Below are 22,512 nucleotides of genomic sequence, written 5' to 3' on the forward strand. Positions count from 1 at the left end.
AGCAGTGCTCTCCTGAAGGTTCTGGAACCCTTAACTTCGGCAAGTCTTCAGGATTGAGCTTTTGTGGGATGGCAGGGGCTCTGTCGGGCTTCCCTGGTGGCTCAGCGGTAAAGACTCCTCCTGCAATGCAGGAGATGCAGGAGACTCAGGTTCGATTCCTGGGTGGGGAGGATCCCCTGGAGGAGGGCATGGCAACCCACTCCAGTATTCTTACCTGGAGAATCCCCATGGACAGAAGAGCCTGGTGGGCTACAGTCCGTGGGGTCGCAAAGAGTTGGACATGAGTAATGTGACTAAACAGCAGCAGAAGCAAGGTTTATGTCATCCATGAACTGACACAGCCCCCAATTCCTCACTGATCTGGGGGACTTCCCTGGTGGTCCAGTGTTTAAGACCCTGTGCTTCCACTGAAGGGGATGCAGGCTTCATCCTTAGTCAGGGAGCTGGGATCCCACGTGCCCTCACCCCCCTCTCTCTTCCTTACACATTTTATGACTGAAAGTCAAGGCTTCCCGCGAATCCTTTCCTTGTCGTCTTTGCCTTCCTGCCTCTAGAAATGGATTTGCATAAAATAACCAGAGGGAATTTCTACAACTGCCTCTTTATTCACCCGAAGTCCTTCTGGGCCTGAATGTTTCCTTGACGGACTGCGATCCTTCAGCCGGTAATTTAATTGGCACCTGCCCTGTGCAGTGTCTCCCCCCGTGGTTTACAAGGGCTGGGGGAGCGGTTCGGCTCGGAAAGGGATGTTTCTGTCTTCGAGAAAGGCCTGGAGTCCCCCGAGCATCCTTTCACTCGGGCGAGTAATCTAGTATATCTTTAATAAGTGGAGTCAATTCACCTTTGGAACCCTTGTAAGAGTCAGCCTTTGAGTCATTCTGACCAGAAGCGTTCAGATGCCAATAGGAATAGATAGCTGCAGCAGTGCCCACCCACGAGATCTGCCCTGGGATGCGGGGCCAGCAGCTCAGGGGAGGGAGGCACTGATAGCCACAGAAGGCTTCTTCCCTGGCCAAGGCTGCAGCATCAGTGCCCTGGAGAGTCCTGCTGACTCAGCTTCTCCACCTGCCAGAGCATCTCCAGTGTGGGCTTTGGAAAACCACAGAGTCAGAGCCCAGTGGCAAAGACGCTGGGTAAGAATCTAGCATAGACACAAGGATGGTGCCCGAGGCTGCACCTGGAGTTTAGTGGCAGAATCTCAGCTTCTCAGCTTCCTGTGTCTTGCTTTTGTCTTAATTATTTCTCATCTTCTTCTCTGTAGAGGTTAAGGGGGAGAATTGTGGACATCAGAGGGCTTGGTTTGGAATACTTGGCCCATCACTTACTAGCTGGGTGAGCTAAAGAAAGATACCTAGCCTCTCTGAGCCTGTTTCTTATCTGTAAAATGGAAACGGTTATAATAATGGCATCACCGACTTGATGGACATGAGTTTGAGCAAGCTCTGGGAGTTGGTGATGGACAGGGAAGCCTGGCGTGCTGCAGTCCATGGGGTCACAAAGAGTTGGACATGACTGAGTGACTGAACTGAACTGATAATAATGCCTCCCTCATTATACTGCTGTAAGGATTAAATGAGGTACCACATGAAAAGCACTTAAAATACTTCCAAGCACACAGTAGTCACTCAGCAAGTATCTCTTGCTGTTATTGTTGTACTGTTGGAGAGAAACAGGGGGGATGTACAGAGCTTCCCAGCTGGCCTAACAGAGAGGTCTGAAGGTTTTAGCAAAGTCCGAAGACAGAAGGATGGACAGAATGACCTCTTCTTAGTGGTTCTCTCTGAGTCTCTACAATGATTCTGTCTTGGCTTCTATTCAGCAGTTATCTGAGCCCCAGTGGTGTGGGGGCCTCTCTGGGGAGTTAAGACTAATACACTTTGATATCTGTATCAACAAATACCGATGATGCCTCTGCAGAGAGAGAGTGTGGTGGGAGGCGTGGTCTGCAGTGGGAGTTTTAATCACATGCGGGCCACAGGGGCTGCCAGGGTTTATTCCTGTTGAACAGGAGGCCTCTCTGTGCTGACTTCAGCTCAGACCACCCACCTCCTTCTCCATCAGGTCCTGGGGAGGTGTGTGGTGGGCACCACCCTGCTTGGATCTGGAGGAGAGAGAGAAAACGGTATCACAGGCCGAGCTTCCGGCTCAGCGAGGCTGCGGCTGTTCTGCTGGCTCTGTGGGGTGTTCTGAGTGGATGGAGCCTCCGGTTCTAAACTAGGGTAAGTCCTTTTCCATGTTCTAGCCTGCATTTTACTATCATCGGACGGGGCACTGCTCTCTCAGAGCAGCTTGCTGTTGCTGTGATTTGGGGAATCTACATATTCCCAGTGGCCCTACGGCTCCAATGCTGTGCATGTGCCCCAGAGAATCTCCAACACGGAAACCCAAGAGGTGCAAAGGGATGTTTGCTGCAGCAGTATTTGTAGCAGCGAGGAGCTGTGAAAACTAAATGCCCATCCAGAGGGGATGAGGGAATACAAGGTGAGGTCTTATCACACTATGAAACACTGTCATCGAAAGGAACCGGCCAAACCTACCAATATCAGTGTGAATAGATCTGAAAACAATATTAAGGGGGGAAGTAAGAAGCAGAACCAGCTAGCCATGGTGCCCTTACGGAAAGTTTTAAATACATCCATGCAGGTATATATAGGGCTTCCCAGGTGGCGCTGGTGGTAAAGAACCCGCCTGCCAATGCAGGAGATGCAAGAAACCCGAGGGTTCGATCCCTGGGTCGGGAAGATCCCCGGGAGGAGGGCATGGCAACCCACTCCAGTATTCTTGCCTGGAGAATCCCATGGACAGAGGACCTGGTGGGCTACAGTCCATAGCGTGGCAAAGAGTCAGACACGGCTGAAGCAACTGAGCATGCACGCATGCAGATATATAACGCTCAGGTTAAACAGACAGGAGAAAGAGCTGCTAAAGGTAGACTGGAAAAACATAAGCATTTGGAGTAGAGGGATGGACTGGGAATGAGGACGAAAAGAGAACAACAACAACAACAAAAGACTTTGCCCAGACTGCTGGGAGATGCCATGAGCTTGTAAACACCAATCTTATTATATCCTACTAGGTGCATCTCAGGTGAAAACAAAACAGATAAAGATGGTTCAGGTCCAGATGATTCCCTCAGGACCTTCCAGCACTGCCATCCAGGTGCTCGGTCAGCATGACCAGAGCTAGGACCTTGTGGAGGTTCAGAGCTAGGACCACGTGGGGTAGTGGAGCCAGAGGAAAGTCGTATCAGAGGTATGCAAGAGCCCTAGTAGGTGAATAGGTGTAGGATAGTAGGTGTAGTTATAGGAATAGGTGTAGGTGTAGTATTACTAATACTAGGTGCTGATAAAGCCACTGTCTATTACATAATCTATTTACATAATCCGGTTGTGATTTCCTGTCTTGTCAATACAGTTACATTAGTAATCAGGACCCACAGGCTGATCTATTGTCTCCTTAGGGCCTTATCATCTATACCGGTATTTGGTTCTCTCTCGTACTGGCATCTGTCATATATAAACAGTGTCAAGTGCAGGGCCAGGGCAGGAGAGCAACAGGGCTGAGGTGGGCAGATCAGTAAGAACTTGTTTCGGGCCCCGGCTACTGATGGATATTTGCAGGAGTGCAGACTCCAAGGACCACTCTTGCAGTGTGTTTTCGATTTTCACCCAGTTCTTCATTTGTATTTGGTCTAAATATAACTTGAAGACAACTGAGTTTGCTTGGGGCCAATCTCAACAGTCTTGACATCAAACAAACACAAAACACAGCTCCAACTGCAAACGGGAGACTCAGAGATAAATTGCTGCTAACCTATTGGGCAGCCTCTTAAATCAGCTCATTCCTTACAGCAGCGGCCACCTCTCTCTGCCTCCACACAGCTTACCTCTTTTCTTAAAACACCTACCCTCAGCCTCTCCAGACCCTCTCTCTAAAATCCCATCTATCAGCATGCCCCACTCAGAAGAAGAGAGGTGCCAGCGAAACAGCAATTGATGAAATAAAATCTAGACTGGAGCCTCCGTTCATCTCAGCACTCAAAAAATCAGGTGAGGTATCAGTTCAATAGGTTCTTCAAGATGTCTCCAAGCATCTCTCAAAACCCTTGAGGACTCAGGAATCTGAATATCATCTAAATTTTGCAGCCCCCCCCACCCTCTTGTGGGCATGGGGTGGACCATGGTCTATGTAAAAGGAGGAGCATTTGGCTTGGTCTACTGGGTGAGGTTCTGTCCTAGCCAGAGGTTCTTACACCTGGGGTCTGGGGCTCAGCTAAAAGGTCATTGGTGTGGATCTTAAGGGAATCTCCCGGCCTCTGTGTCTCTGCAAGGAGAGGCAGATGAGACCCTTGGTGATCCCATGCTTCCTTGACAGCATTTGCTGTGAACATGAGGCTGCAGTTCCTGGTGCAGCAGGAAAGGGGACAGGCAGAATCCTAACGCTTCTTGAGGTTGAAGGCAGAAGCATGGACTAGATAAGCCGCAGCTCCCAGCAAGGAGAAGGAGAGTTCTGGATGCAAAAGCACATTCTCTCCAGTGTCCCGGATGAATTCAGGGCAACCAGGTGGGAGAAGGCAATAGTGAGGATGAACCAGCCCCTCCCAGCTGTTCTAGAAGGCTCCAAAGAAGAGCATCTGTTCCTAAGGTTGCTTTTGTGATTGGAGGCGATCCTTACAGGAGTGAACAACCACTTAGGTTCTTTAAAGTGTGGGAACCAGGGACTTCCCTAGTGGCCTAATGGTTAAGATTTTGCCTTCCAAAGCAGGGACTGCGGCTGCCTGTTCCCCAGGAGAACAACAACACAGATGTGGACATGACAGAGGGGTTCAGGCAGGTGGGGAGTGGGAGTTGCTGGGGAGACTCCTCTACACCATAGACCCAAGACCTGGGTGTCCACCCTGGGCAGAGGTTGCCAAGGCACTTGGACAGGTAAGTGACTGCCAACAGGAGCCAGTGTGGCCCTATGGCCCAACCATCTCCCACCTGGTTGCCCCCAATTCATCTGCACCTTTCCCCTAGTTCTCTGGGCTGGCAAGCTTGGCTGAGCCTGGGGCACCTGGCAGTCCAGAGGCACTAGCTGACCAGATGGTGGGCAGGGGAAAGGGCCTGGGCAGCAGGTCCCAGGGGAAGGATCCTGTCTGGAACTCTGACACCATCTCTCAGTCGCAGAGCTGGGAGCCCCGACTGACTCCGGCTTCTCTCTCCTGCAGGCAGCCGAGGTCAGCGTCTCTAAATTGCTAGTTACTCCTTTCTTCAATTAAGGACGATTCTTCTGACGCAGGAAGTTAACTCCCACTGGTTAATCTAATGGCCTTGTGTCCTTTGCTGTCTGAAGGCAGGGCCAGCAGGTCACAGCCAGCACAGTTGGGAGCTGCTCTGGGGGGCCAGGGCCCCACATTCCCTGTTGGACTCCAGAGCCACACAGCAACACTGATCTTCACATGGGGGCTGGGACTGCGGTGGAGGGTGGAAGTGGGGAAGCCATGAATGGAGCATGGAAGTGGGTTGTCATGTGACAAGTCTCCACCTCTGGCCCACTGCCTTCCCATCTGAGAAATGGGGGCATGGAGGAGGGTCTGGCTAGATGATTTTTGGCATTCCCATCAACTCGGGGCATCCCCTTACCTGCCACACTCCCCCACAAGGGTTTGCGGTGACTGCCTGGAGTGGTGGGAGGGGTCTTAGTGCCCACCTCAGGGAGCATGATGCATTCACACACACACACACACACACACACACACACACGTGAGGTGCTGCCTGGAAGCAGGGCCCCTGCCAGACTGCGGTCACTGCTGCCGCTGTGAGCCAAGGGCCGGGGGAGGTGCTCAGGCCCAGGTGTGTCCGCTCTGAGGCCACTTTATTGTTCCTCTGTGACAACTCACACCCACAGAGCAGGTGGCCAAACCTGGACATGGTCCAAGCAGTCAGGTTTCTGACTGTGCCCCACCTGCAGGGAAGGGTGAAGACAGTCGAGCCCAAGGGACAGAAAAACAGGCTCTAAACTAAGCACTGCAATTTCTCGGCCTCCCTCTCCTTATGTGTGTTACGTGCTTGGTCCCTAAGTCATGTCCGACTCTTTGAGACATCATAGACTGTAGCCCTTCAAGCTCCTCTGTCCGTGGCATTTTCCAAGCAAGAATACTGGAGTGGGTTGCCACTTCCTTCTCCAGGGGATCTTCCCAACCCAGGGATCAAACCCACGTATCCTGTATTGCAGGTGGATGCTTCACCACTGAGCCACCAGGGAAGCCCTTCCTTATGTGTAAACTGGGCATAATACAAGACATCCGAGGATATTATATAGAGAGTGCCTGAGGGTTAAATGACATGATATAGGTAAAACCCTGAGCATGCTGCCTGCCCACTCATGGCTAAGTCTACCCCCAGCACGCCTGAGTAATGACGAAAGGCTGCAGGGATTCACTCACATGCTCGCCAAGAGCTCTGGCTACAACCTCAGAGCTGCTGAAATTCTGTCTATTGGTCAGCACTGCTGTCTGGTTCCAAGATCCAGCACTCTGGGGCCTGAGAGACTTCTTGGGATACGTGACTTTCAGTACTAAAACCAGGGGTCTCTGGCAAATCAGGCTGGTTGGTCCCTCTCGGTGAAGCCACACTAGGGAGTTTGGACAGATTGTCCTTGGTTTGGTTGAGTGAGGTCCCAGAAGGACCCACTGGGGGTGGGGTCATACAACGTGCAGATTTCAGCTAAAATAAGGGGAAACAGTCCCACAATCAGCAGTGTCCAAAGATGGAAAAACTCCTGTTTGAGATACTGAGCTCCTGGTCCTTGGATGTAATAAACCAGCGGCTGAAGGGCCACTTGAGGGGGATCCTGTGGATGGAGACAAAGTCCAGGGGTGAGGGGTCAGTGCTGGGCCGAATGCCCACTGAGGACCCTTTTAGCTCCACGTGTGCCCCGTTTCTGTAGACGGGTTAATGGGACCCTGGAGTTGGGACCATGGCTAGCCTGAGCATGGAATTATTCTTTTCCCTGGACAGCAGGAATGGGACAGGGTGGGTGGGGAGCTTGGCTACAGGTTGCAACTGGGTTTTAGCCCTTTCCAGTTCCTCGGAAGGAAGCAGACAGCATCTTCTTAAGGGAGCTTGGCTTGGGGGAGGTTGAAAAGTCACCTGAGAGCAGATACCCCCTAGCCCTCTCCAGCAGCAGAGAGCCAGGCAGCCGGCTGTGGGGGTGTTGGGAGCTGCCAGAGCCTGGTCAGCCATCTGTTGGGCCCATGGCTCTGGCCCAGCCCTGAGCTAGGGATAAGACAGCTCTCTCCCCTGGGCCTCCCATCTGGCTACCCCCCAGGTGCCACCGAAACAACTGGCCTCCTTTCATCCCCTGTTGGGGCTGGACTGTGAATCCCTGGCCACCACCAGGCAGAAGCCATAACACCAACCTCCCCAGCCTCTGCTGGGCCTGTTCACCAGGATGTCTGCCCCCCAGATTTGGGAAACGAAAGGGGGCTATTGCTCACCCCAAGGCCCCTGGCCTTCCCAAACTGCTCCAGCCTGGAATCCCAGGGGGGCTCTGCATGTGCTTTTACACCTTCCTTTAGAGCTAAGGGTACAGAAATCTCTCCCCCTCTGAGGCTAGTTCACATCCAGGTTCTGGATCCTAGAAAACGATTCCATGGAGTGGGGGCTGATGGAGGGTCCATCTCGCCTCCCATCCCTGGAGCCACCTCCCTCTTGGCTTCCCGGGAGCCTCCCCAGGTCCCTTCTTTCTTTCTGTCTCTCCTCTCTGCTCTCTGTCACTCTCCAGGTGCCAGGGTCTCGAGTCTGCTCCGAATTTCTCTCCCCTTCTCCCGTCGGTGTTCCAGCCCCAGAGGTGTCTCAGCTCCCAGTCTCCGTGGCTCTCGCCCCCGACTCCCGGTCCGCGTGCCCATCTCCGCCCGGACCGCAGTGTCTCCGCGTCTCCGCGCCCGTCCGGGGCTCGGAGCGGAGCGTGTTGGAGCGGCGGCCGCGGCCCCGGGCGGGGGTGAGGGCCCGCGGGGGCGGCGTTGGGCGCCTTCCTCCGTCAGTCCCTCCCCGGCAGCGCGGGGGGGCCGGCGCGGCCGCCGCTCGGCGCCTTTAAGGGAGCGGGAGGGAGCGGCGAGGCGGCGGCGGCTGCGGTGGCGGCGGCCGCGGCGAGCGGGGCGGGGGCGCGGGGCGCGGCGCGCGGCGCTCGGAGTCCGCTCGCGGCCGGAGGCGGCTGGGCGGCCGGGGCCGGGCTGGGAGCCGCGAGGAGCGCGCGCAGCGCCGCCGGAGCCCGCCGCCCTGGCCATGGCCAAGGCGGGCCGTGCAGGTGAGGGCGGGCGCCGGGAGGGCCGGGCCGCCGGCGGGGGGAGGGACTCGCGCGGCTCGAGGTGGGGGGGCCGCCGGTCCAGGTGAGCCCCCGGCACAGGTGGGCGGAGGTTCTGGGCGGGCTGAGCGGGCGGCGGCCCGGCCGGCCCCCTGGGAGCGTGGAGAGGGGGCTCCGCGCGCCCCGCGTCCTTCCTGCGCCCCCGGTCACCTCGTGGGACACCGCGTACCCTCGCCACCGCCCCTCTGGAAAGGGCTAGGTCCGCGGCGTCCCTGCCCGGCCCGGCGGAGGGGAACGATCGCCACCCTCCCGAGACCCTGGGCAGACCGGGACGCGGGGACCGAAGGCGAGGTCCCGCGGCTGCCGCTCCATCTCGCGCCACCCCCCACCACCACCCCCAGCGCCAACCAGGACGCGCCCCCTTGTCCTGCCTCTCTCGCTATCCAGGACGCGACAACCCCCCGCCCCCAGCTCAGGCAGGAGACCCAGATTTCTTCTGGGGAAGGAGGGGTGCTCCGCTCCGCACCGGCTAGTGAGCCGTCCCGCCCCCTCCCCCTCCCGGACCCTGGGAAGCAGAGCCTCAGGGGCCGAGGTCTGAAGCGAGGGGTGCTCTTCTGCGGTCCCCAGGGCTCTGCCCTCCCCAGACCCAGGCCGTGTAGTCTGGGGTGTGAGGGAGTGGGCGTTAGTCATTTGTTCATTCATTCAGCCAGACGTTCATTCACCAACATCTGCTTTGTGCCAGGCCCAGAGCTGGGCACTGGGATGAGGAGGTGGACCAGACGTTGCTCCTGTTCGCACTCTCTCGCCCGAGGGTGCCTTGGGAGGGCGCTGCAATGAGAGTGGCAGCAAGCCTGGTCTCAGCAGGGCCGCTTTCGAGGCTGGCATGTGTAAATCTCCCATGAACTCACACCCAGCCTGTGACGTTGGCAGGTGCCATGGCACCCCCTTGGACTCAGCAATGGTTTGACATGAACCCCACCCTCTCTCCATCAGTGGTGGCAGTGATGGAATGAGTGTGAGTTCACTTCTGCACACACTTGGAGTGGATTCTGCTGGGCTGTGTGTGTATAAATCCACTGCCACCCCTCGCATGCTGCCCTGATCCTGGGCCTGTCCCGATGCTCTATACATATGCTGGGTGTGTGCTTTGGGTGCCTGAGAATATACTCCCGTTCTGTCCCCAGGAGTCCTGTAGGGGTGGGGCTGGTTGTGTGCGACACAGCCAGTGAGGAACACATCTAAACATTCCCTTTCTCACTTCCCTCCCTTTTCCTCTCCAAAGGGAGGCTCCAGGAGATGACACCCATCGGGCTGGAAAAGGCTGTCTCCCTGGGTCCTTGCCCACCCCCATTCCTCCCACGAAGAGAACATGGCAGGTGTGTGTCCCACCCACTGTCCTCGCTCCCTGTGTGCACGAGTGTGCAAGTTCATGCGCACCCCTTGCACACATCACCTACCCGAGCATTGTCAACACAACAGCTGTTAACAATTGCTGCTTTTATGAGGCACCAGGCTATGTGCACCACCATCCCGGGAGGCAGGAAGTGTTACTCTTCCCTTTTGAAAATATCTGCAAACAGAAACTCAAAGAAATAGCTCCCTCCAGGTGGCCCAGGGGGTCTGGGCAGAGCCTGGATGTCGGGCCAGACTGTAAGGACTTCTAATGATGGATTTTCTCCATTGCTGCCCTCAGAGGTTCCAGCCCCTCCACCTTGGTCTGTGGGTCGCTTGGTCTCTAGACCGAGAGTCTGTGGGAATTTGTTCCTGTGACAGGTGAAGAACTGCTCTGCCCTGAGCACCAGTGCCTTGTGCTATTCTAACATCTTGTCTTTCCTGCTACAATTTCATGCTCGGACCTTTCCCTCAGGGCAGCATAGACCTCCTTCTCCTCCGTGGGTCCAATAGCCCAAGCTCCTCCCTCCCACGCTCAGCTGCCACCCCAAGAAGCCTTTCGATGGACCCTAGCAAGATCGGATTACTCCTCTTCTTCTGAGCTCTTTCAGGCTCCTTTGCATTTTGTAAAAGTCCCTTCTCTTCCTAAGCCTTCTAAGCTTGCTGACTTGAAGACAGCAGGCAGTAATGTGTGCATGGAGATTGAAGTCTGTGAGGATGGACTGGTGAGCTTTATAACAGAGGGATTCCTCCGAGACAGGAGCCCAGGTCCTTCTCTTTACGGCTAGAGAAACTGAGGTCCAAGGAGGGGATGTAACACAGACAGGGGTGGCTATTCAGGACCATCTACTGTGGATGGACAGACTGATAGTCAGAAATGATCAGGCCTTCACCCTGGGGGTGACATTAGAACTGAGGAAGGGTGAAGGCTGTGAGAATCTGGCCTGTGAATGAAAGAGTCTGCTCTGTGGCCTATGAGGTGTTCTGTCTAAATCTGGCCAAGGGGGCCATTGACTAGAGATAGAGGTTAGGGCCTCAGAGCCGCCCTAGTGCCTGACTCCAAGGTCATTGCACTGTAGTCTAGTGAGAGCAGCCCGGACTTGTGCAGTGCACACCCTGAGCAACCAGCCATGGCTGTGTCAACGGAGTCACACAGGAGCTGAAGGGAGGCAGTGACAGGAGCTTCCATGTTGACAGCAGAACCCAGGTACAAGAGAAAATATAATCAAGTCTTAGAAAGAATTGGATAAACGGCAGAGGGTAGATCCCAAATGGGAAGATTTCAGTCACACAGACCAGGATGGTTATGGTGCCCTGTGTCCAGCCTGGAGAGAAAAGGCTAGTCAAGGAGAGCCCTTGGTCTTGGCTTGAGGGTGCGCTCGATCTGCTGGACAAAGCAGGAGAGATGCTACCTATGGGGTGAAAGTCTGTTGTAGGGAGGAGAGTGGGGGAGTGGGGAGGGTCTGGGAAATGACCTCTTACAATACAGAGCTACCTGGGTGGCAGGCCTCAAGTGTGTTGTAGACAGGGAGGAGGCCAATGGGGTCTTGAAACAGTGAGGGCTGAGTTTCTCTAGAAGCTGGGCCTTTAAAGCCTGGCAGAATTTGGACAGAAAGGTGGCAAGGTGCAGGTAAACCTCCTGGTCTTGGGAATGGGAAAAATGTGCCTGTAGAGGGTGTGAAGGGGGTGGGTAGGGAAGAGGTACCCAGGGGTGGAGAAAGCTGGCCGGCTGGGGAGAAGGTTCCTGGAGGGATGCAGAGGGCTGCGAGAAACTCTGGAGAATATGGAAAATGGGAGGGACGCGTAAGGTTTGGGTGTTTTGACAGATCCCTCCTGGGAGGGCAGAGAGAGAGGCCAGCCGGGCAGGGCTCAGTAGGGAAGGGTTTGCGCTGGTTCCTGCCAGCCGCTGGGCCCCTCCCTTCCTCCCTACGCCCCTCTGGCCTCAGCAGGTTGGCAGGCATGTCAACCCCAGGGGCAGGGCAAGTGGAAGGCCCCCACTGCCGGGCAGGAGCCAGGAAGGTCTTGGAACCTCTCTGGCTGGGCCAGGGCTGCCGTCTGGAGAGGCCGGGTGGGGGCTCTAGGGCTGGGCCTTCTTCCAGGCTGGAGGAACCAGTTTATTTGCTCCCAGGTGTTGGGGAGGAGCCAGCAGGCTGGAGTGTATCAAACCCAGTAATTTGAGTCAGTAAAATACTGATCCTTTAGGAGCAGAGCTGGGGGCACGCCTTCAGAAACTCGTGTTCAAAACGTTCGCCCGGAGCTGACACTGAGGGGAGGGGAGCCCAGTGGAAAAAGGTGGTGGCAGAATCGGGCCCAGAGCCTGTGTCTCCAGAGTTTTGGTTTGAACCCGGTTCTGCTGTGTCGGCTGCCCTCTCACCATCCCAAAGTCACACCTCCTCCTGAGCCTCTGATTTGTGGTCCCCGGGTGGTGTGTATGAGGGGATGGGGGCAGGGCAGGTGGCCGGATCCCTCAGAGGACAGAATGTTTTGGAACTTGGGAAAGGGACCAGCTCTGGGAGTCTCAGGACTTTGGGGAAGAGCCAGGAGATTTGAGGCACCACTCAGAAACTCCCGAGCCTGGGGTACCAGGATGGCTTTGCTGTGTATCTGCCGAAGGGCCTCATCATTCTACGTGGAGACGGCAAATGCACCTTTGCAGTTCCTAGGGAGCCACGCGTGCTTGCTCAGTCACTTCAGTTGTGTCTGACTCTGTATGACCCCATGGACTGCAGTCTGCCAGGCTCCACTGTCCATGCGATTCTCCAGGCAAGGATACTGGAGTGAGTTGCCATTTTCTACTCCAGGGGATCTTCCGGACCCAGGGATCGATCCCATTTCTCTTACGTCTCCTGCTTTGGCAGGTGGGTTCTTTACCACTCAGGCCACCTGGGAAGCCCCTAAGGAGATGGCTAGGGGCAAATCAGACACCAGTGCCCCAACTCAAAGCCCCTCTAAAGCTCTGCCTCCAGGAAGCCTTAGCGGCCTCCTGTGCAGCCGTAGAAGTGCTGGAGCTTGGGCCTGTCTCTGGTTCCTCTGCTGAGTTACCTGTCCTAGCGGTCAATCTGGCAGGTCCCAGCAGGCCCCAGCTTGAGACCCTTCGGTGCCTCTTAGCCCTGCCTATGGTGAGGTGTGTGGGGTGGTGAGTCAACACAGCACAGTTCATAAAACAGAGTCCCACAATGAGCACATGATCCTGGGCCCATAAACCCTGGTGGAGGTCTTGGCTAGTGTTTGGGAGTCCAGTGGTAGCACACAAAGTCTGAGGACATGGCTAGACCCCCTTTTCTGGGGCCCTGTCTGTGTCAGACTGGCCAGAATGTGTGATGCTTTCTCATATATGTCTTAGTGGACAGTGATAGTTCATGGCTAGAAGAGTCTTGGAGATCTTCGGGTCCTACCTGTTAATTATGAAGGTGGGAGATCAAGGCCAAAAAGGCAAAAGGTTTTTCTCTGAGCTCTGGTGTCTTTAAGAACAGAGGCTGTGAACTCCCAAGACCAGTAAGGACTTGAGGATTGGGGGCTTCTTTTCCATCTGGGTGCCTCCTAGAAATTCCCTGGGATTCCAGGCTTGGGAGAGGGTCAGTGATTAGCATTCTAGGAACAATCTGGCTCATTTTGGGTAGCAGTCAACATGCTTTCCTATCCAACACATGCCAGCATCTCTTTGAAGTAGGGCTGATGTCATTCCCATTTCATGGATGAGAAAACTGAGGCCCAGAATGGTTGAGTATCTGATTCCAGGGTCACATATGAAGTCAGAGGCAGAGCTCGTATTAGAACTTAGGTCTCTTCTCTTGGATTCAGCATTCCTAGGAATTTGACTGTGTAACAAAGAATAGACCTGGCCCTGTCACTGGTTGCCCTTTAACTGCCCCTCTGGGCCTCAGTTTTCTCACCTGTAAAAGGGGAATGAGAAAGAAAGTTGTGGGGACAGGGTAGCTCTGAGTTTGCTTTAGCTCAAACACTACTCTCTTCCTTCTCAGCCTCTCTCCTGTGGCTTTACGGTGCCTTTCGGCCGTTACCTCCGTCCATCTCCCTTCTCATGGGGACCCTCCCAGAGGCTGGTGGGGATGGGAGGACAGATGGGGAACCGAGGACAGGCATTTGGAGAGAATCTGCCTCCTGGGGGTCCCAGGACCCCAGCCTACCACCACATCTGCAGCCAGGAGCTTCGTGGAAGGGGGTGGCCAGGGCCCCCAGGGAAAGGGCTGGGGGTGGGAGCGGGAAGGAGAGAATGCATAACAAATGAGTTTAGAAATCAAATGGGATCTGAGCTCCCCACCCACTCCCTCAAACCTCTTTATACTCCCTCTTTTAAAATTCTTGTTTTCTGAAGAGAAGGAAAATGCTACCCGGCACCCCTTTTGCTAACGAATGGGCGCCTTAGTGAGTCACGCAGGAGGTAAATGCCACCTCCAGGGCCCCGCGTCTGCCTGCCTGCGGAGGCCTGCACAGCTGTGTGGCCACCAGCCCTCATGGGGGTACATGTGTGGGGTGCCCCCTGCCTGTAAGAGGCTTTGGGGTGGGAACCGGGTCCCTGCAGGGGAGCCCCCACCCTACCTCCTCCAGGCTCTCTCCAAGGTGGCATTTTATGTGGTTCAATTGTGGATGGGACCACAGCTCAAGCTGGGGCCAGGCTGAAAGCAGGCATGGCCATATCAGGGCTCAGTTGGAGACTAGGGGAGGGGCTGCAGGGGCTTGGGCTGTGACCTGTCCGTGGGGTGAATTCAGGACCTTCAGGGAAGGTTTTGTGGCTGTGGGGCTGCCAGGGCTGGGAGCCGGTGGTGGGGCGGGTGGGCAGGTGCTAATGAATCTGTCTCTGGAAGCCAGAGTCCAGGGGCATTAAGCTCTTCTCTCCAGGTATCCTGGCAGGGGCATGGTGTGTGTGCCTGGAGTCTCATCTTCCTTTTGGATGGTCAGCCTGTTAATTTGCAGACCTAGGGCTGGGGAGGCCAGGGAGGAGGTGTTCCCCCTTCCCAGATGACCTGTTATTCCGGAGGGAGGGAAGTGGCCGTCTGTTAGCTGGGGATGCCAAACAAGGGTTGAAAGCAAAAATAGAAACACGTCGGGCTCTGTGTCTGGGAGGGGCATCGAGTTCTGGTGGATCGAGAGGCCTCTTCTGAGCCGTCTGCCGCTGATGCTGTGTTTGCTTGCGCAGTGTTTGCAGAGCTCCTGACCTCCTTGGGGATGGATCTAGGTGTGCAGGCTCTGGGCTCGGGCTCCAGGGGCTGCAGCTGTTCCGTGAGCCTGTCTTCAGGGGGTTTGGAGTGGCTGCGGCCACCCACCCATCCCTCAGACACCTCTGACCTTCCCTGGACGGCTCCCGAGTGGTTCAGCTCACTGCTGTCTGGATCAGAGCTCCTTTTGGCCTCCTGTTCCCTTCTCATCCCCCGACTTCCCACCTCCCGTGAAGCTGGTCTCAGCTGACCGACTCTGGAATCATCCCTTGTGGTAAAAAGAGCTATTTTCAGCCTTCCCATTACTGCCCAGTGTGTGGGGGGGGGGGGGGGTGTTTATCCCTTGCTGCTTTTTTGTTTCCTTCTTGTACAGTGTAAACTGGAGCGGTGTGGAGAGCATTCCACAGCCCCACCTGCGGGGTCCCGGCTGGCAACTCCCTGGTGCTGTGATTGGGCACCAAATGCAAAGCCACCTTTGGGGCAGAGGCCCCCTTGGGCCCCCTCCCTGTGCTATAGTCACCCCAGAATAGCAGGGGGCACCAAGGGTCCCGTGGAGTCACCTCAGCCTTGGCTGGTGGGGGCCACTCTCCTGACTGCTGCCCCATTCAAACTGATGGCAGCCTTTGGTGACCTTAGCAACAAGCTGGCCAGCTCACTGAGGTGGCGGGGCGGGGGGGGCGCTTTTAAAGGAGCCCCCAGCATCCTTTGTTGAGTCTATGACAACCTCCACCCCCAATCTGGCCTCCCCACGCCCTGGTTGGATGCCTGGGTCCCTCCTGGTCTCTGTTCCCTGGTCCACACTGCGGGTCCTGGGGTGATCGGAAGGGGCCCCTCTGTCCTGGTTTTTGGACCTCCCCTCCCCTGTCCCCTGCCCTTCTGAGGAGCCTGCAGGTGGCAGAGCTATCAGTGGTGAATTGGCAGGGGCACTGGGAGCTCCCGTTAGAGGCAGGAGAAAGCTTCTCCCGTATGGAGCAAGAGTCTGGTGGGACAGAGCAGGGACATCTGGGGCTGGAGAGAATTGTTCCAAATAACTCAAAACTGTTGGGAGCCGAATTGGCAGAGCAAAACGAAAGTACAATAGATAGCCAAAGCTATTAATCACTAATTATCTCCTAAATAAAGTAATTAATGGGTTTTTAAGTGGCATATTTATGAGACACCAGCAGGTCTTCAAAAACCACATTTCCCCCCTCCCAGAGCAACGAGTTGGGCCAACTGTGTCCTGCTTGGGAGACTGGGTTTGTCATCCCACCCCCAGGCCAGCCAACTGCCTCACCCGCACCCCCGGGCAGGGAGTGTGACTCCATCTGAGCTTCCCCCTTTGTCATCACAAACAGGGAGCAGAGCTCCTCTGAACTGACCTTACTGGGCTGTCCTGGGGACCATAGGAAGTGCCTGCAAAGCCCTGGCAGTGGTGGAAAATGCCGCACAGAATTTAGTGTTAGCTGCAAAAATAGCCTTGAAGTTATATGCTACATCCCCTTGATGGTGCCCAGTGCTGTTTATGGCCAGGGTCAGGCCGCAGTCGGTGGCTAGAGGCATTGCTTTTTTTTTTTTTTTTTGAGTTGTTGCTGAATGTGTGGTTGGGTCAAGGCTTAGTTTGTGGCGTGGCCTGTGGTCAGCTTCATGGCCTGTTTGGGATTGGGTCCCAGTTATTCTGTGATTGGGATTGTGACTTGATCTGTGGATAGCTCAAGGTTAGGCTGTGGTTGAGGTCGGGGTGGGCCATTGCTAGTCTGAGGAAAATTCTGCAGCCTGGAGTCTCGTCCTCAATCCTTGAGTTCACCCCTGGACTGATGGAGCCACCTGGGTGCCCTGGAGACTGTATTCCTTCTGGATCCTCTAGGATCTGGGCTTCAGGTGCTGGGTACCCCAGCACGCAGGCATTTCTGGGGCGCCCGACATGTCCCCTGAAACAGTCCAGCACACGAGCTCATCAGTGGTGCATACAACAGTTTGGGAGATAGTTAGGACCTGTTTCTATAGCAACCAACCCCCAACCAGCACTGGTTTCCTTCAATAATGCCTTTTTCTGGAAGCAGCTTCTCCTGGTCTCTTATTTCTCCCTGGGTGGCCCCATAGCCCCTTGAAGGCTGAGCATGGGCTGGTTGGCCCTGACTGCTCTTGTCAGGCTCATCCTGACCCAGAGAGGGGGCCTGAGGACCTTCCCTATGGGATGCTTTCCTGAGAGAGGACCCTCCTGAGATCTACCTGGTGCTGGGCCATGCTGAGCATAACAAGAACTTTATCTGTGCCCTGTCCTGGGCTAGGAGAAGCTACAGGCCTGGGTAGGATACCTACTGTGTGTCTGCCTGGAGGAACCCACAGCCCAGTGGAGCAGGCAGGCCTGGGCCTAGGCTGCAGATAGGTGCCCTAATGGGCATAGGTAGAGGATGTTATGAAACAAAGAAGAGGCAGGTGCCTGGACCAGCATGGGGGTCAAGGAAGGCTTTCAGCTGGGAGATGAGGGGCTGGGGTGGGAGGGTATTTCAGGTACCAGGAGCTTCAGGAGCAAAATCTTGGAGGGAAAGAACATGTCATGGTGGAGCCGGGGTGCTTCCCAGTGGTGACATGTTACTGGAACCCAGACTGATGATGGGTGGTGGGGCTCGGAGAGATTGCAGGTCCTGGCTTTAGGTAGCTCAAGATCTGGGGAAGGGGGGCAGACAAGACAGCTGCAGGGAGCTGCGCCGGCAGAGAGGAGAGAGGCCAGCCATGTACAGAAGCAGCCTGAGAGTGTCAGAGCTCAGGCTATTCTAGCCTCTGGGAGAGGCGAGCAGTTCCTGCCCTGCCCTCGGGGCTCCCATTCCAGGGGCTGGAGGAGAAGGAGAGGGGCCCACCCTGGGAGCGTCCACTGTGAAAGGATCAAAGAAAGCCCCGTGGATATCATGATTTATTTATTTTATTTAACAAACCCTTTTATAGCACTGTCTGAGTGCCAGGCACTCTGCCAAACCTTTCTCAAATATTCATTCATGTGATCCTTCTAGCAGCTCTAGGGGAAGACTGTTATAATCCCCATTTTACAGAGGAGGAGACTGAGGCACAGCGTGCTGTAGTGACATTTATTAAGATCACTTACATGAGAAGTGGCAGAGCTGGGATATGAACCAGCCCTTCCCTGGTGGCTCTGACAGTAAAGAATCTGCCTGCAATGCAGGAGACCCGGGTTCAGTCCCTGGGTCGGGAAGATCCCCTGGAGAAGGGAATGGCAACCCACTCCAGTATTCTTGCCTGAAAAAATTTCATGGACAGAAGAGCCTGTCTTTTCACTACTGGGGGCAGGAGTGGACAGTGAGAGGCGAGGAAGGCAGGGCTCCGGGAGGAGGGGCAGAGAGGTGGTGGGTCACATCCCTCCCTCCCACTCCCGAGCCCCCCTAGTCCCCCCTCGCACCCCTGCCTGCCTGTAGGAGCTTTTCCCAGATTCTGTGCATCTCTCACTGCGTCCAGCATGTAGAAGGACCCCTGGGACCTCAGGTCAGAGCTGAGGAGCGGTGAAGTGTGATTCTAGGTGTGTGTGTGTCTGTATGTGTGTGCCTGAGTGGGCCACATTTGGACTCTGGACTCTACATGTCCTGGCTTCCCAGGTGGCTCAGCGGTAGACAATCTGCCTGCAATGCAAGACCTGCAGGGGATATAGGTTTGATCCCTGGGCCAGGAAGATCCCCTGGAGGAGGGCATGGCAAATCATTCCAGTATTCTTGCCTGGAGAATCCCGTGGACAGAGGAGCCTGGCAGGCTACAGTTCACAGGGTCACAAAGAGTTGGACACGACTGAAGTGACTGAGCATGCGTGCATGCTCTCTACATGTCGGTGTCCATGGGGCTCCGGCTGTCCTCAGGGCAGCCTGATGTTTTAGCAGCATCGATGGTCAGCAGTTAGACCCAGATGCTTGTGCTCGTAGGACCTGCCATTCTCATGCCCGTGTGTGTGTGTGCGGACACAGGAGACAGACACCGGAGACAAGGGGCCTGCCTGAATGAGCCCTTTTCTTCCGAGGCACAGATTGCTGGGATCCAGCAGGCTGGCCAGGTCTCAGTTTCAGATGTGTCCTCAGGCGGGACTGGGCACAGAAGCTGTGGCCACGGTCACGGGCAGCAGGCTCAGTGCCGGGCACCCACTTCGGCCAGCTCAGAGGTGCTGTGATTCCCTGGAGGCCTGAACATTGGCCGGTGTCACTTGAATTCCTGCAGGGCCACGGCGGTCACAGCAGGCGCCCATGTTCCCTCCCTCGCTCTTACACTTGAGGAGAAATTTCTGGGTCCAGCGTCTCTAGGAAATGGCCTAAGAGATTGCTTTGACCCCTGTCTCTCCTCCCTCCCCCACTCCCCCTGGCCAACTCTGCCCCCACTTCCTTTAAGGCTCAGGTCTGCCTCCTCCTCCAGGAAGGCCTCCAGGCTGCCTGCCTCTGGGAGGTGCTGTCTACACCTCTCCGGGCTCGGTTGATGTGGTATTTCACCCAAGGGCCAGGCCACCCACCCCTCCTTTGTCCCATGCCCTGTGCCGGGCCATGTAGGCTGGGCCCCGAGGCTGGCACTGAGGCCAGGGATTGAGCCCATTCAGCTTTGTCAGAGTTCCTACCTCCTGGGCAGCATCTGGTTCAAGGTCTGGCCCAGGAGGAGTTGGCCAATGCCGCCTGCCTCCCTCACTTTACCGGGTCAGGGCTTTCCTTGCTGTGGACTCTCTTTCCCCTCAGACTGGGCTCCTGAGAGCAGGGTGGTGTCTCCCTTCTGGGGTGGGGGGCGCTGACCCTCAGGCTGGGGCTGCCCTGGGGACCCTGGTAGAGGGCAGAGCACCCGCTGTTGTCCCCTGTCTGTCTGTCCGTCTTCCAATTCCTGTGTCCATGGGAGCCAGGGCTGAGGTGGGGAAGCGGGTGACCACTGGCTGTGCTGATGCTGGGAGACCCAAGCCTGTGACATCAGGGAGACTGTACTGGGCCTGATGGTGGTGGGCAGATGGATCAGGAGAGGGGCAGGAATGGCTCCCCGCAGCCCCTCGTCCTGTACCCCGCTCCTCTGAGCTCTGCTGGGGGACCAGTGCATCATGGGGTGTGAAGGATCATTTGTTTCTTTGGATTGCCAGGCAAGGATTGGGGTATTCCCCTTGCTCTTTTATCCTGATTTAGAGTGTTTCTTTTTTTTGGTCTGTGCTGGATGGCTTGTGGGATCTTAGTCCCCTGACCAGGGATCAAACCCGCACCTCCTGGAGTCAGATGGACCTGGGTTCAGATCTTGCCTCCATCCCTTATGAGCTTTATGACTGCAATTGAATGACATCACACCTCTGAACTTTATTTCCTGAACTGTAAGATGGGAATTCATGACACCTGCTCTATAGGACTGGGTTAGGATGACTTTAGATAATACCTGTGAAGCTGCCAGCAGATCATTTTTTTTTTTGTTCATTTGCTTGTTTAACAAACACCTCTTGATTGTCTTCTGCCTGGGACCCTCTACTGGACACAGAATGCAGAGAGGTGAAGGACAGGGACCTGCCTCTTGGAGGTTGTGCTTCTGGGCCTTTGCTCTCACTGTTCTGGGATCTTGGCACCCACCTTCTCTGACTCTCAAGCCCATATGTGGCCTTTAGTGACCTGACCTGAGACCCCCTACCCCTTGGGAGACTTCCTGAAACTCTTGGGCATCTGGGTCCCCTCTTCTGGAAGTAGGCAGGTGATAGACTCTGGATAGAGGTGAGAACCTTAAAACCCACCTGTCCTGAGCTCCCATCTGTGACAGGCAGGTGAGCCCTACCTGCCCGGACTCCATTTCCTCTCTCACCTCTTCTTACACCCGACTCCCCCTCTGTCACTGGCTCCGGCCACGTGGGTTTCTTTCTCCCCTCACAGGTAACTTTGCCCCTGCAGTTTCTTCACCCAGGAAGGCTCTTATTCTCATCCCCTGCCTGTCCATGCCACACATGTGTGCCAGGGACGTGCGTGCACACACACGGATGGACACACCAGCGCTTAGAATGTCTGGCTCTTTCTCACCGTCCAAGTCTCCACTGACCCGCCACATTTTCAGAGAAGTCTCCCCCTCATGCCCTCCCAAGACTCTCTATCAGTTTTCCTTTTTTTGAAATATGACCTTTGCCATTTGCTTAAAGAAAAAAAAAGCCTGCACGCCCGAGGAAGAGATGAAGGGAACATCTTCCTCCAGAAGCCAGGTGAAGGCTGCTTTTTAACATGATCTGTCCTTTTTTTAAAAAAAAAAAAAAAATAATTTTATTTATTTGTTTTGTATTTGGCTGTGCTGGGTCTTCGTCGCTGCTCGAGCTTTTCTCTAGTTGTGGAGATTGGGGGCTACTCTCTGGTTGTGATGCGTGGCCTTCTCATTTCAGTGGCTTCTCTTGTTGTGGAGTGTGGGCTCTAGGGGCCCCGGGGCTTCAGTAGTTGTGGCGTGTGGGCTCAGCAGTTGCAGTTCCTGGGCTCTAGAGCATAGACTCAGTAGTTGTAGCACACGGGCTCGATTGTACCATGGCAATGTGGGATCTTCCCGGACCAGGGACTGAACCTGTGTCTCCTGCCTTGGCAGGCGAGCCACCAGGGAAGCCCGCAGGATCCGTTCTTGTAAGTTCTTTTTTGCACCAGGGTAGATAACTGAGATCCCCCTACGTACTGAATACCTACCTTTCCAGAGGCCGTTTTGAGCAGCCTGTCTGCAAAGAGGGAAGGACTGTAGCAGGTTTAAACAAACTTAGAGTGCGTATTTAAAAACCAGTGAAGGTATGCATTTTGAAAACAAAGAGGATAGCACTAAACCAGATAAAAGATGCTTTTGAAGAGAAAATCAACTGTAGATATTGACCACAGAGGAGACTCACTCAGGTGAAGGGTTCATGTGGAAGAAACAGCACTGGTCCAGTGTTTATAACTCAGTAGGTGACAGAGTTCTTTTGACAGTGGAGCCGAATGCCCTTGTCATCATCCCTCAGTGGATGTACAGATCCACGCGTTCATGCCTGTCTGTTCTCTAGGCTATGATGACACTGTAAGAGACACTTGAGGAAAAAGGGCATGGTGGAGGTGGGAAGGGACGGTTTTACTTTCTTCCTAGCACTTGCTACTGCTGAAAGGATTATTGCTGCTTCCTTGTTTTAGGTCTGCCTCCTCTGTCCCCTGAGAGTGTAAGCTTTGGGAGGGTCCCACTCTGTCCCTCTTATTCACCTCGATGTCCCCAGCACCTAATACAGTGCCTTGCAGGATGGGCAGCTCCCTTTGACACCTCCAAAGCCCCATTCCCTTTCTGCCCGTCTCTAGCTGGAAGAACATCTCCTTCAAATGGAGCTGAACCAGGCTCCTTGCAGCCTTCCCGCTGCCAGGCTCTCCCCACTGGGACTCCCACCAAGTCCAGCCCATCACATGGTGTGGGTGTTGCGATGACCTAAGGTGATGGTGGCCTGCAAAGGATGGATGTGGTGGGGGAGGTGAGGGAGGGACAAATTCCAGAGCTCTCCTCTTTTTCTCAGGCTCTACACAGCTCTCTTTAGGAGGCGAAGGTTGACAGGAATCCCATTGCCCTTCTTTGTTCGTGGGTGAAGTGGATACTGTAAGGGTAGGAGGCCCACCATAGCCAGTCCCTTCTTGCTGACCCTTCACTATTTAAATTCAGGAAACAAATCAACACAGATATATCTTTAGATGAACCCACCACTAAT

General features: G+C 55.2%; 1 protein-coding gene across 3 annotated transcripts in view; it reads left to right on the forward strand.

Annotated features, from left to right (window-relative positions):
• Positions 1 to 2,009: 2,009 nt before the first annotated feature.
• PITPNM3 (PITPNM family member 3) overlaps positions 2,010 to 22,512 on the forward strand; it is a 97,978-nt gene continuing 77,475 nt past the window's right edge. The window contains exons 1-2 of one of the 3 annotated variants that reach the window (XM_043903482.1): positions 8,105 to 8,289; positions 9,569 to 9,662. In XM_043903482.1, the coding sequence (XP_043759417.1) occupies positions 9,656 to 9,662 (7 nt within the window). In that variant the 5' untranslated portion in view covers positions 8,105 to 8,289; positions 9,569 to 9,655. Of the gene's footprint in view, positions 2,220 to 8,103; positions 8,290 to 9,568; positions 9,663 to 22,512 lie in introns of those variants that run through there. The other 2 variants (XM_043903483.1, XM_043903481.1) reach the window with 2 other exon arrangements.

The sequence above is a fragment of the Cervus elaphus genome, chromosome 5 (genome assembly GCF_910594005.1).
Source record: "Cervus elaphus chromosome 5, mCerEla1.1, whole genome shotgun sequence".
NCBI lineage: Eukaryota > Metazoa > Chordata > Mammalia > Artiodactyla > Cervidae > Cervus > Cervus elaphus.